The sequence below is a fragment of the Sinocyclocheilus grahami genome, unplaced genomic scaffold (assembly GCF_001515645.1).
Source record: "Sinocyclocheilus grahami isolate Dianchi unplaced genomic scaffold, SAMN03320097.WGS_v1.1 scaffold112.1, whole genome shotgun sequence".
Classification (NCBI taxonomy): domain Eukaryota; kingdom Metazoa; phylum Chordata; class Actinopteri; order Cypriniformes; family Cyprinidae; genus Sinocyclocheilus; species Sinocyclocheilus grahami.
Genome location: NW_015505291.1, coordinates 1,217,765 through 1,232,975, shown reverse-complemented (window position 1 = coordinate 1,232,975; position 15,211 = coordinate 1,217,765). Strand labels below are relative to the sequence as shown.

General features: G+C 35.3%; 1 protein-coding gene across 3 annotated transcripts; it reads left to right on the top strand.

The window, feature by feature from the left end:
- The first annotated feature begins 3,849 nt into the window (after positions 1-3,849).
- Positions 3,850-12,661, top strand: ap1ar (adaptor related protein complex 1 associated regulatory protein). 3 transcript variants are annotated; one of them, XM_016277503.1, is made up of 10 exons: positions 3,850-4,084; positions 6,881-6,929; positions 7,028-7,054; positions 7,141-7,166; positions 7,623-7,719; positions 7,938-8,036; positions 8,625-8,701; positions 9,898-9,968; positions 10,090-10,197; positions 12,162-12,661. In XM_016277503.1, exons 1-10 carry the CDS (start codon positions 4,014-4,016, stop codon positions 12,437-12,439), a joined length of 903 nt encoding a protein of 300 aa, XP_016132989.1. In that variant the 5' UTR covers positions 3,850-4,013; the 3' UTR covers positions 12,440-12,661. The 3 variants fall into 3 exon arrangements, with proteins under 3 accessions (XP_016132989.1, XP_016132992.1, XP_016132990.1); XM_016277504.1 differs by lacking the exon at positions 3,850-4,084 and adding an exon at positions 5,447-5,754; XM_016277506.1 differs by lacking the exon at positions 7,938-8,036.
- The last annotated feature ends 2,550 nt before the right edge of the window (positions 12,662-15,211 follow it).

The window sequence follows — 15,211 nt, the reverse complement described above, 5'->3', positions numbered from 1 at the left end:
TGACGCGGGCTCCGCCGCACATGCTTTTATAGCTTCCTGGTCATGACGTCACCCGCCGTGACATCCCGTTCAGCTATTGGACTGATTTCACATGTGATTCAGAGCGTGGGTTCCCCTAGCGTTTTCGATGCAGCTCGAGTTCCTGAAGAGGAACTAATCCTACTTATACTGAAAATATTGCATATTATATGTACACTACCATTCGCAACTTTGAGATCTGTAGGTTTTCAATTTTTTTGAAAGTCTATTTTGCTCACAAGGCTCTGTTTATTTGATCAAGAAACTGTTCTTATTATTATCAATGTTGTGCAGCTAAATTATTTTGTGGAAACAGTGATACAATTTTTATTTAAATAAATAAATAAAAATATTTGAAATAGAAATCTTTTGTAATACTATTATTTTTTAAATTCTTAAAAAATGTAATCTTACAGACCCCAAACATTTTAATGGTAGTGCATGTTTATATAATACGTAGTTATTTAGTGTATATATGTATTGTATATTTACATAAAACAACAACAACAACAACAACAATAATAATAATAATAATAATACAATCCTTAATCAATTCTTGTTACTTTCAAATTTATTTTTTAAAAGTTTCTTTAGAATGTAAGATTATAGAGTTTAGCACTCATTATACAAAGATATGTGAACGCCAGATTGACTAGTCATAACGAATTCCAGCGATGGTGTAATAAAAGATGATAATTCTTGCTCTGCGTACTGTAGTTGTGGTCTTGTCGAGCTTGAGCATCTGTGCCTGAGACTCATCCGGTGCAGAGGTCAAAGGGAATCAAAGGATGAATGTCAGCGTGCCTTTCGCCCACAGCAGGAAACACTTAAGTCTCTCTCCAGTTTCCAAAGAAACAGCAGTTCTTGTTTTATGCAATGCTGGCATGATGCTGTGACCCTAATTAGTTTCTCCCCTAAACATTTTTATGGCACCCTAAAAAAAGTATTTTTAGCATTTTTTTTCTAATCTTAAATCTGATTTGAGCTAGTGCACATAATCCAAAAGGATGAAAAAGCAACTGCTTACGGCCTTAGGCTGGAAAACTGAGGAAGGTCTCATTAGTCTTTGCAGGTTAAATGACACGGGACATTTCACCAATTGCAGAATGCAGCACATATGCTCTAATGCCTGCAGACACATTTAGTTTGCGTCTGTGAAGAATTAGAGACATTTAGCAAATCCAGTTGAACAAAGAGCCTCATAATGCTTCCATACACAGCCATATGGAGAGCATTAGCTCTATACGGCAGAAAGCAATAAGTCATTTTATGTGTTTGGAGGTTAACCTTCATGGTAAATGACCACGGGTAACCAGCTCCACAAACATTCGTAAAACTCTGACACTGTTTTTCCAGCACCTTTGCCAAGAATTTGGATCACAACAGTCGTCCTCACCTGTGTCACGAGTACAGCAGTCTTCTGTCTACAGGTATAATCTAGTTTTCATTAAGAGCCCCACCGGTCTGCTGACAGGAGCAGGTGTATGTGTGGGTTTATCTGTATGGTTATGCGTGTGGAAACGTGTAGCGTAATCATACGTGAAGGTTTCAGACCGGCGGCCCGTAAAGGTGGGGTTGCCGTGCCTGGTGTGCAATCTGGACGCGCGGCTTTACCTGCTGGCAGGAGCAATTTGCACTCCCTGAAATCAAGCATCAAAGTTCGTTGGCTAATATGATTTTAATCCTCCTTGACCTTAAAAAACCAGCAGGGTCTCAGTTTTGATGAAGTAATACATAAGACCCCATTGTTTCAGAGTCAGTGGAGACACAGATGATCCTCCATATGTAGGTGTCTGACATCCAAAGATCTCTTAGATGTTGGACACCTACATATTAACAATGTAACATACAAAAATTAAACCATGGTAACTCCAAACACCTGTCAAAGTACCATAGTTTGGGGTAAAGCAGTTCTGTCGAAATCAAAATAAGCGCATTGACACAGTCGATTACTACTTATACTGAAAATATTGCATATTATATGTACACTACCATTCGCAACTTTGAGATCTGTAGGTTTTCAATTTTTTTGAAAGTCTATTTTGCTCACAAGGCTCTGTTTATTTGATCAAGAAACTGTTCTTATTATTATCAATGTTGTGCAGCTAAATTATTTTGTGGAAACAGTGATACAATTTTAATTTAAATAAATAAATAAAAATATTTGAAATAGAAATCTTTTGTAATACTATTATTTTTTAAATTCTTAAAAAATTTTATCTTACAGACCCCAAACATTTTAATGGTAGTGCATGTTTATATAATACGTAGTTATTTAGTGTATATATGTATTGTATATTTACATAAAACAACAACAACAACCTGAAATCAAGCATCAAAGTTCGTTGGCTAATATGATTTTAATCCTCCTTGACCTTAAAAAACCAGCAGGGTCTCAGTTTTGATGAAGTAATACATAAGACCCCATTGTTTCAGAGTCAGTGGAGACACAGATGATCCTCCATATGTAGGTGTCTGACATCCAAAGATCTCTTAGATGTTGGACACCTACATATTAACAATGTAACATACAAAAATTAAACCATGGTAACTCCAAACACCTGTCAAAGTACCATAGTTTGGGGTAAAGCAGTTCTGTCGAAATCAAAATAAGCGCATTGACACAGTCGATTAATTTTTCCAGTTTAACAGTGTTCAAAATATTTAAAGGGATAGTTCCACCAAAAATTTAAATTAGCCCATTATTTACTCACCCTTTCATTTGTTGCAGTTTATCAGTCCAAAATAAGTGAAATCAAGTGCATCCATCCATAATAAAAAGTGCCTCACACGGCTGCGGGGGGTGAACAAAGTCCTCCTGTAGCGAATCAGAGCGTTTTTGTAAGAAAAATAACCATCTTATGGACTGATGAACTGCAACACCCGCTGACTGCCATTAAACAGCTTGGAAGATCAAAGACAATTCTTAATATAACTCCAACTGGATTTGTCTGATAGAAGAAAGTCATATACACCTAGGATTTCTTGAGGGTGAGTTATTCATGCGCTAATTTTCATTTTTGGGTGAACTAAACCTTTAATGCAGTTCACGCAGGGCGGAGCTAGGGTTGGCCACCTCACCCATAACTGCTGCTTCTGTCTCTCTTTTTTTTGACAAGAATTGTGTTTATTTAGACGCAAAATGTCTTTACGACCACATCATTTGGTACAACCGAATTTTCCTGTTCTGTCAGCCGCTTTACTGTACTCGTAGTGCATGCTCTTCAATTGCACACACAAATACGGCGAAGCGCGCTGTAGCCTGTATAATTTCATATTAAAGCGCAAATAAAACAACAAACATGTGTGTCAGATCAGCATCATGTTCAACAGTAGCAGCTCTTAAAGTAACAGCAGCTGTTGCGATGTATGTTAATCAAAGAAGAAAATAAAAAAGATTAAATCAATAACTTGTGTAGCTTTAAGGATTCACCAATATTTAATTTAGAATTTAGTGTTTGATAACTTTATTCAATTTCTGTATTTTTCCTGAAGGGCACAGGTAAATATGACATTTATTGTAATGAGTTTATGTGAAGATTGCTTTAAGTTCACTTAAATTAGAAGTTGTTATTTTTTAAAGTCTAATAAATTGTAAAATTGATAGCTCTCAGTTATACTGTAATGTTAGTATAGTCAACATTACATATATCAATGGTTAAATATTAGGAAAAATAATTTCTTAGAGACATCAGTAGTACTGGTATCAGTGATACTCACCTTCAGTTATAAAAAAGTGAATATACTGTCTTTATGTAGTTTAATTATTGCAATATATATATATATATATACATATATATATATATATATATATATATACCGAGAGCGAAGTGTCCGCAGGTGACTCACCTGTGCGAACCGGTCGTGTGCCAGAGCTCAGCGCTCAAACGAGTCATGCAGAATAAAGTCCTCGCGTCCAGAGCAGTGCGTAAAGAAGCAGGATACGGATCCGGAATGGAAGAGTAGCTGATACATACACCGGATCCGTGCATGCCATGGGGAACTGCTGGGCTCAATGTTTTGGGCTCTTTACACGGGAAGCAAACAGAATACAAAGAGGAGGAGGGTGAGTCATTCATGGGGATTGCTATTTAATATGAAAAAAAAAGGGTATCCGTGATCTTTGGCTGCATGATTCGCCGGCTGTCAGGTGCTTTTCATTGAAAACCCATCGAGGAGCCAGTGAACGAAAAGTAGAAAACCGTGGTTTTTTTTTTTTTTTTTTTTTTTTAAACAATTGACTCAAAACAGTTAATACAACTTTACAGTTACATTAAATGCGCAGAATTTGTATAAGTAGAAAGTAACTGATAGCAGTCCCATTAGGGATGTTCATTGCGAGAACGAATCGTTCTTTTGAAATGATTCTTTATAATGATTCATTTGAGTCGATTCGCATTGTGTTTGAGAATCACTTCACTCTGTAAGAATTAAGTGACTCATATTGTGATCACGTATGTAATTGCACATACTTAGTTATTGCACATTTTACTGAATATATAAAAATAACAAATTAATTTCACAATTTTGAGCAATGATTCGAATCATTGTTTGAAACGAATTGTCCGAACGAACCGATTCGCTTAAATGATTCAGACTTATCAATGCTACTCTAGTTTCCGCATTAGTTGATGTCTGATCTCAGGACCACGCCCAGAGTCCTTTTGTGAATCCACCCTGGGACGTCAGTCTTGTCATCATGTGTGTCTATTCGAATTCATATATTAGATCTAAAATAGAACAAGATACATTTTACACTCAATAGTTTTTAATGTTCTTTGTAGAGTCTTAGATTATGACTAGTATTGTTTTGAGAAGTCTCCATCTGATATATATATATATTTACTTCCTCAGGGATGTTTTAACTACATTTTTTATGTCAAAGGGGAGCATGAAGCTTGGATCGCAAAATGTATTATTATATTTTCATGGCCATTCTATACTGTGAATTTAGTCAAAGGTAAATGGTATGACAAACAGTAGGATTTCTAGAATGAAAATCTAGAAAGGACACAGAAGAAAAAAAATCATACGGATTTGAAGTAACATAAGGGGTAGACAATGATGATGATAGAAATTTCATTTTGGCAAAACAAATATGCATAGTTTACAGCAAGCATAGCACACCATTACAACAAGTGCTTATATATAGGCCTATAGGCTTGTTGATGTAAAAAGTTATGCTTATAATAGTTATAAACTTATCATAGTTCTTCATTATTAGCACCACCTGCAGTATGTACAGTATGTGCAGTATACAGTATGTAACTATGATTTATCAGAGAAAACTCTGGTTACCATGGTCATTTTTAGTACGGTTGATCTCTGTCGGCCCCCAATGTTTCGGTCGCGTCATTACAGCACTTGAGCCTCGCGACTTGCCGTAGTTTAAACATTAATCACATGTATGAGTTGTCAAGAAGAAGAAACAATAAAGGCTTTTAGGCCGGAGCTGAGAATGCGAGCCATGGGCGATGAATGATGCCGCTGCGAGAGCGAAGTGTCCGCAGGTGACTCACCTGTGCGAACCGGTCGTGTGCCAGAGCTCAGTGCTCAAACGAGTCATGCAGAATAAAGTCCTCGCGTCCAGAGCAGTGCGTAAAGAAGCAGGATACGGATCCGGAATGGAAGAGTAGCTGATACATACACCGGATCCGTGCATGCCATGGGGAACTGCTGGGCTCAATGTTTTGGGCTCTTTACACGGGAAGCAAACAGAATACAAAGAGGAGGAGGGAGAGTCACTCATGGTGATTGCTATTTAATATGAAAAAAAAAGGGTATCCGTGATCTTTGGCTGCATGATTCGCCGGCTGTCAGGTGCTTTTCATTGAAAACCCATCGAGGAGCCAGTGATTTTTTTTTTTTTTTTTTTTTTAAACAATTGACTCAAAACAGTTAATACAACTTTACAGTTACATTAAATGCGCAGAATTTGTATAAGTAGAAAGTAACTGATAGCAGTCCCATTAGGGATGTTCATTGCGAGAACGAATCGTTCTTTTGAAATGATTCTTTATAATGATTCATTTGAGTCGATTCGCATTGTGTTTGAGAATCACTTCACTCTGTAAGAATTAAGTGACTCATATTGTGATCAAGTATGTAATTGCACATACTTAGTTATTGCACATTTTACTGAATATATAAAAATAACAAATTCCAGTCCCATTAGGGATGTTCATTGCGAGAACGAATCGTTCTTTTGAAATGATTCTTTATAATGATTCATTTGAGTCGATTCGCATTGTGTTTGAGAATCACTTCACTCTGTAAGAATTAAGTGACTCATATTGTGATCACGTATGTAATTGCACATACTTAGTTATTGCACATTTTACTGAATATATAAAAATAACAAATTAATTTCACAATTTTGAGCAATGATTCGAATCATTGTTTGAAACGAATTGTCCGAACGAACCGATTCGCTTAAATGATTCAGACTTATCAATGCTACTCTAGTTTCCGCATTAGTTGATGTCTGATCTCAGGACCACGCCCAGAGTCCTTTTGTGAATCCACCCTGGGACGTCAGTCTTGTCATCATGTGTGTCTATTCGAATTCATATATTAGATCTAAAATAGAACAAGATACATTTTACACTCAATAGTTTTTAATGTTCTTTGTAGAGTCTTAGATTATGACTAGTATTGTTTTGAGAAGTCTCCATCTGATGCTTCTCAGAATAGAATCTCAGAATCATTTTTTTTTAACTACAAGTGATGATCATATTGGACAGTACTGTTACTTAAACCATGTTTTGAAGTATTTTAATACACTCTGCCAGGAGGAAGTGAATGTTACCTCACATATAACATGCCTGGCCTGATGACTGACTATTCCTTTTTTTAACATTAGGTCAAAGTACTTCAGAAGCAGCACAGCTGGGGAGCACTATACCATTGAGGTGCAGCCATCATAATTAATTTAAAACTGAAGATAATCATTGATTTAAAAAAAATAATCTCTGTGCAGTTAGAGTGACTTCTATGCATTTGGTTACAGTTTGAGAACCTTGTGGAGAGCGATGAGGTGAGGACAAACTTACAGAACCACAATCACGATTTTACAATATTCCTCTTTTGCTTAGACGTCAACACTTTTGTCTTCTTTTTCAGGGTGAGAGTTCACAAAGCTGCCCCAGGTATAATATTATTTAGTCTGGATTCTTTTATCTGTATTTTATAGTTGGGTCACTAAACGCCTGACTGGTTTATTAACTGCAGACACCTTAGTTCATATTTGATTTGTGGCAGTTGAAAACTGTGTTTTTTTTAACACTGGAACATGTTCTCCTCATAATCAAATACTAATTTTGCTGCATAATGAACTTTTGAAGACCGTATTATTGAGTCTTGATTTGAGGACAGTGACAATTTTGTTCTATCAATGTGAGTATTGTAAACTGTTTAAACTGTATCCAAATGTCAGTTAAAGGTATAATCCACCCAAAAATTAAATTTCTATTATAATTTACTCCCCCTCATGTTGTTCCACGTGACCAAGTTACAACTGTTATTAGTCGCATTCCTCTCAGATCAGCATTTTGATTGGTCGATGGAGACTGTGAACTAAACTCTCTCTCCTGTCATTGGTCCAGACCCGTCAGCGAAGAGGAGATAAATCACTTGAAGGAGCAATGCTACACTGCCATCTCAGACAAACAGGTGCTGATTGACGAAAAGCTGAATGCAGAGGTACAGCAGGTCATCATATGTGAAATAGATCGATTTCATGTTGACTTTTAAATGGTCAAGTTCAGAACATGTTGCCACAAAACAATGTTTTACCTTTAAGTTAGAGCTTATGTTGAGTTTATGCTTTCATTTGCTGTGTTCCATTGCTTTGGTTTTTCGCCCCTGCTTTTATTTCTGAGTTTAGTTAACCTTCCCTTTCTGTTGTGATTTCTGCCCAGTTAGTGGCAGAAGAGGAGAAGTTAAGGCTAGAAGAGGAGGCTGTTTTTGCAGCTCAGCGCGAGGCAGCGCGGCTCGCTAAGGAACGAAAGCTAAAGGAGGTGAGGCGTTCGCACTGAGCACGCCCAGCCCTTCTATTAACCCCGCCCATTAACCTTCAGCCACACCCCTTTCATTTATGACATGCCTTCAGCTCTGTGTAATAACAGATTCTGATTTTAACAGGAATAGTTATTTGAGTTTGTAAGTTATGCATTGTATATCATGTTTTTTTTTGTGTTCAAATTAGACTTATCTTTGAAATGTGCTATATATAGATTATGACTTGCAATGAATAGTTATAAACAGGATTGAAGGCTCTTAACGTTGGTCCATCGTCACGTATTGATCAACGTCTTGTGAATAAACTCAGCACTTAATGCAGATACAAGTAAAATCGATCTACTTCCAAGAAAACCTTCTCCACTTAAAACTAATAAAACCTCCTTCATATTCATGACATGTGTCATGTCATGATTATGAAGGTGTCATGTCAGTCTTATGCACACCCCTTCAAGTAAAGTGTTACCAATAATTTTAGCAATGCATTTTTTATTTTTTTATTTTTTAAGTCAGAGCAATAGCATAGTGCTTGGTGAAATATTAGTGGACTTGAGTCAGTCGTCATTTTTAAAATGTTGTGTTTTCAGGGAAAGCAGCAGCAGCGCCGGCTGCAGAGGACCAAATCCAGATCAGAACCAGAGAGCAGTGACCCTCGGCACAAACCGTGAGTTCATTCTACTCTAAAATAAATGTAAATTATATTCAGTGACAAAAAAAAGTATGAGTGTCATTGCATTGCAAACAAATGAAATTGGACTTTTCTTCATAAATAGCATCCTTTTATTTTTAGCTTATATAGAATTTATATTATGTTTGTTATAATATATTTATTTTAAGACCTTTTGAAAAGTATTATATTATCTACTTGCGATGTTTCTGACAAAAAGTCTGATTGAAATAGTAGTGGAAAATAAATCCACCCAGTTTAGCTGTGCTTGTTTGTAGGGCTACACAATTTGGCCAAACTTTTGTGATTTATATTAGCAATATGGCTATGAAATAATAGAAATAATAATGATAGTAATAGTAATAATTATTATTGTTATTATTATTTGTACTGACAATACTGTTAATAAATCTAAAAAATTCTAAAAGACAAAATAAGAAATATCATACTTGTAATATTTTACTGTAAATTAAAAAATGAGTATTTAAGAAAAATAATATAATAATTGCATTACAAACACACACTACATATTTTTAATGAAATCGCAGCCTTTTGGAATTTGATAATCATACTAAGCCATATCACAACCTTAGCTTTTCTTTGATTCGTCATGCAGCCCTGGTATACTGTATATATTATTATATGTATTATTTTGTATTGCATAATTTCAAACTTATTTTTACTAGTTTCATTAAAGCAGGGTTTCACAAACTGGGGTTAGTGAGGGAACTGCTGGGGGGTTGCGAGTTTATGAAAAGCTAATAAATGTAGATGTTAAATAAAAAATTTAAATAACAGTCAAATCCTTTACTGAAAAAAAAAAACCATGAAATATTTAGTTGTTTACCTTCATGTCATGTCAACAGAGAACTGTGGATATATGTTGTTAAATTATTAAAATATTAACTTAAAATCTCAGTGGGAAAACATTTTAGGTTGAAGGGGTTCAGCTCACTCAAAAATTAAAGTGTGCTAGTGGTTCTTACTTGTGTTTTTTAATTGACAGGAATTGATAAAATCACAGTAATGTTGCACCAGAATGATCAGCCGCGCCTGCAGTTTTACTGTAATAAGAGGTTCATAAGACTGTCATGACTCATGATGTCCACAGTCTCACTACATACATCTATGGCGATAACAGCAGTGTTTTGCAGATGGCTGATGTAACTGTGTGTGTGTGTGTGTTTCTGCAGCAAAGCAAATGCAGAGTTTGAGGTGTACCTGCAAAGTGTGAAGGCTCAATCTGAAGCGTTTCGCAGTAACCGTGAGTTCCCCTTTAACACATTAACACATTTCAGTTCAAATATTACAGAATACATTGATTTCAGTGAAAGAGTATTAATCTCTAAATGCTAAAATATTATCTTTTTTCTGTGTGCGTTTAGGACTCAGCTCTGAGACGAATGTGGTGACCCCGAACACGGAGAGCAGCTGGGACTTCACCAGTAAGACTGATGCCACCTCACTGGACCTGGAGTGGGAGGATGAGGAGGGTGAGTCACTTCACTGAACCTTCTTGCGTTCAGTAATCATTTATTATATGCCAAGTCAAGTCAAAACATGCCAGTTTAAGTTGAGCTTTAAATGCCACTTCCAAGTCAGGTCTGGCTAAGCATTTGTTTTCAACATTTCAGTAACATTTTGCATCATGGTTTCTAGGGCTGCACGATAAATCGAAATGGAATCGAGATCGCGATTCGACAGAAGTTGCGATTGTCATGCGTATCTTTCAGTGAAGCACTGTTCTGTGATCAGCAGTAAATCTCCATCCAAAGGCCAGAAGGCGCTCTTGCGCTGAAACTGCAAATATGTCTCGCAGAAGAAACATCTTTCAGTGATATCGCTGCTTAAATACTGTGAAATATGTTGCGTGCCTTATTCTGTGTAAGAAGCCACATCATCTCACAGAAGGATTTATTTCAAACACTCGACTGACGTTATGAAGTGAGTTTGGAGTAAAAATATGTTATTAAATGTGGTATTTTCACATGCTTTCAGATGGAGCAGCATTTACTTCACAGAGCCGTAGTTCACTGAGAAGCTATGCAAACAGCTGTCATTATCGCGAACGATTTCTTCGATTTCATAATCACGCAATAAAATTGCTTTTTGCGGAAAACATTTTTTCCTTTTTCGTAACTTGTCAGTGAACTACGGCTACGTGTTGTAAATTCTGCTCCATCTGAAAGCACATGGTGATGATTTCCTGCTGATTACAGAACCGGCATTACTATCAAAATGCGCATGACAATCGCATTCGATTAATCATGCAGCCTTAATGGTTTCATTTGTTGGGATTGGTGAATTACATTAGTTGACATGTAGAGATGCACCGATCGACTGGCCAGGGACCAGAATTAGCCGATTTTCCGAATGATCGGCCCGGACTGGTGACCGGTGAGAGAACATCTGTAACTTTGTCCAGATTGGGGGAATTGTAATGTTTAATAATTTATGTTTGTTTGTTTGTTTTTTTTCATTAAAAAGTATTGATTTTTGTTTGTATATGCTGTCAATTAAAGTTTTTAGAAAGAAAATCGGAATCGGCAAAAATCGTTATCGGCAGGTCACACTTACAAAAAAAAAAAAAAAAAAAAAAAAGGGAAATCGGAATCGGCCAAGAAAATTGCAATTGGTGCATCTCTATTGACATGAACTATAAATGAACAGTACTTATGCAGCATTTATTAATCTTTGTTCATGTCAGGGTTATTATAGTTAACTAAAGCTAAAAGTAAAACCATTGCTTGGAATTTTAAAAAATATATAAATTAACTATTTTCCAAGACAACATTTCACTTTTTTTTTTTTTTTTTTTTAACCTGAAGTATTAAAGTAAATAAACTAATACATAATTAATAAAAACCGTATATACATTTAAAGACAAATAATAAAAATGACCAAAAATACAGCTTACTAAAATTAAAAGGAAAATAAAATCTAAAAATATCTCATTCAAAATATGAATAAAGTCTATTATAGTATATCAGTGATGCTAAAAAACACAGGTTCGTGCAAATTTTAACATTTATTAATGAACTTATGAAAGCAGCATTTGTCTTATAACATCAATACAACATGAACAAACAAGAAAAATTTGTATGTTTTTCCTCACATTAACAAACATGAATACATTTTGTAAAAATATGGTGTTCATAGTTTATCTACTATATTAAATATTACACATGAGACTGTGAACATTTCAAATGTTCTCAGATATTTTAAAGAAAACCTTTGTACAATTTTTGTAAAAACTTTCTTGCATTATATAAAACAGTTATATTCTGAAGTATTATTACAATTAAAAAGAACTATTTTCTATTGTAATATTTTTTAAAGTGTAATTTATTGCTGTGATGCAAAGCTGGATTTTCAGCATCATTACTCCAGTGGCATATTAACAGATCCTATGAGGTTAATGTAATTCATAATTTAATTAATACGTGGCATTATACAGGAATGAATCAGATGGGTCCTGCATGGGAGCGTTCCAAAACGGAGGAGGACATTTTACGCGCGGCCCTTCGCCCCGGCGGGAAACCGCTGGACAGCGGCCCCACCTCCACCTCTGAGGACTCCAACGCTCTGGAGTGGGAGAACGACTTTGTCAACGCACATCCAGAGGACAGCGGTGACCACGGTGATGAAGACTTTGAGGGATTTGTTAACCCAGTACTGGACACACCCACTGAGGAGGCGGGGAAAAAGGCCAGCTCTGACCAACAGGAGAGATAGTTTACAGCAAGAGACAGTGATACTACAGCAACTTCAAATGCCTCATTCAGATTCAGTGTAATATGACTACAGACGGTCCAGTTAACTTAATGTAGAAAACTAAATTCATAATTCATAACAAGGAAAAGAAATGCTTCATATGATTTCTACTTTGTCACGGGTTCATGAATGTTGCATGACGTTCACATGGGTGTGAATGTCATGAAAACCTGGTCCTGACTGATCCCAATAAATTATATATTTATTTTTTACTATATATACAAATATACATTTTTTTACGTTGACATTATCATTACTGTAATGAAGTCAATGTTTTAATTTGAGATTTATAATTCAAATTGAGTAATTTAATACAAGAATTTCTTACTTTTTAATTTGGCTAAAAATCAATACAATAAATTTAAGCATGATATTTCTCAATTTAAAGGGTTAGTTCTCCCCTAAACGAAAATGGTCATCATTTACTCACCCTCATGTTGTAGCAAACCTGTAAGACTTTCTTTCTTCTGTTTAACAGGAAAAAATATATATTTTGAAGAATGTTGGTAACCAGTCAGTTGCTGGTAGCCATTCACCTCCATTAATATGAACAAAATACTATGGAAGTCAAAGGCTACCAGCAAGTGTTTGGCTATTCTTTAAAATATCATCTTTTGTGTTCGATTCTTATAGGTTTGGAACGACATGAGGTGCGTAAATAATGACAACATTTTCATTTTTGGGTAAACTTTTTTGCCTTGGCAAATATGGCATATTAGGTTGACATTATGGTAATGAGAATTGGTGGGAAATTAAATCAGTGGTCCACAAAAATTAAAATCTTAAATCTTAATGTACCGAACAAAAAGCTTCATTTTCTTTATGCAATATCTAATTTCATTTGGGATGAAATATGACCTGGTCATGTTCTTGACAGATTTCATGAGATTCACTCCATTAGGTCACAGATTCATTAGGATTTGCGTTCCACAGGTTAATTTGCTCCTGTTTTGAGTTATTAGATGCATCTGTAATTTATATATTAATTTCCGTTTGGTAACTTGGTTGAGTTTTTAAATTAACTCTGGAAATGTCTTGCGTTAATACTTCATGTGATTTAAAAAATTTTTTTAGTTCAGCCTTATTTCATAAGTTTTCATTGGAGAACTGAATCAAGTGCAATTTTAGAAGATGAGGGACGTTTCTCAAACGCCACAGATGTTTTCTAGAACCATCATACATTTTTATTTGTATGGTTATTGTGATAAGTCATCAGACGGACCATCTCTCATTTAACCTGTGACTGTTAGGGAATGAGACACTTGACGGTTTTAAGGGAATGTCCTTTTCTCTAAAAATGTATTGACTCCAGGATAAAATGCGTTGGAACACATTTAAGTTCCATAAGTGCTTTTAAATTGGTCACTGTATGAGTCTGTGGGTTATAGGGATGTGGTGGACGCTTCTTGGAAACCACTAGTGAACGAGCCTGTTCTTCACATTCACAACTGCATTTTTGGACGAAATGGGTCTTGAAGAGGGAAAATACTTTATGGTGAAACATAAATCTTCATATGCTACCTCTGGTTTTGATAATCCGGATGTTATTGAATTAATTAATGCCTAGAAATGATCAGTGATTTGATTTGAGTATCCTCCTAATCTTTCAGGAGCATGTCCAGGTTGTATTTAAAAAATACATATTATTTTTCATAAAGAAAATTAAGCATATTTTTTTCCATCGATTGACATTATTTTTATGAAAATTAAGCACATTTTGATCACCAGTTCTTATTACTGTATTTCCAAAAACTTCTATTTTCTTTCCTGTAATGTGAAAAAAAAAGTTACTTACAATAACACAAATAATCACAGTAGATCTAAAAAATGTGTATGTGCTTATTATTTCATTTGTTGTCGAGGTGAAATATAACCTGGACATGAAGAAAAAAAAATTGGGGGTATGAGATGATTTATGGTATGAAATAATTTTTCTATTTGATTTTGGGGTTACATATGACCTGGACAATTTTCTGATGTTCACCCAACAAGCTTAATTGCTAATGTTAATGTAAATTTGTTTTGTTAGAATTATAGAATGATTCATCTTTCGGTAAGGAATTAGCTTTATGTCAGTCTCTGAATGCTCATAAAATTGACTCGCCTGCATCTTGTTTCCTCTGTCTGCCTCATACATTGATCCCCATATTTTCCTCAGATTGGAGTCTGAATTCAACCTAATGCTTTTAATTGAATGCTGATCTGTATATAATGGATTGTAAAGCAGACACTAAAGGCCTTGAAGAGCAGTGGAGACTCGTGTTTTTTGACGAGGCCGAGGTCTGTAATCTAGTAGTGTTGTCTAGAACATCAGTGCACAAGAGCTTCTGTACAGCACAATCATGTCACGTTATTTTCTTATTATACCAGCACACTCAAAAGAGATGTATTCATGTCATCTGAATGTAAATTATGTGTGAGCAATGCAGTGTTTTTTCTTTTCTCTTGTCTTTTGAGTTGATCACGTAACTCGTCCTGTTTGAAGAGTTTGGTAGCACATATGCAAAAAGACATGAATGTTTGTCCACTGGTCGGAGTTGAACAGGCCCATGTGATTGTAAATATCATGTGTAGCTATTGTGTGCAATGATGACATTTGTTTTTGTTGGTGTATCTAAATTACTGCAGGGTTAGCAGCAGCTTTAACAGATTCCCAAGTTAAAATTTGGGACTATTGATACTATTTCCTGGCCTTTATATATATATATATATATATATATATATATATATATA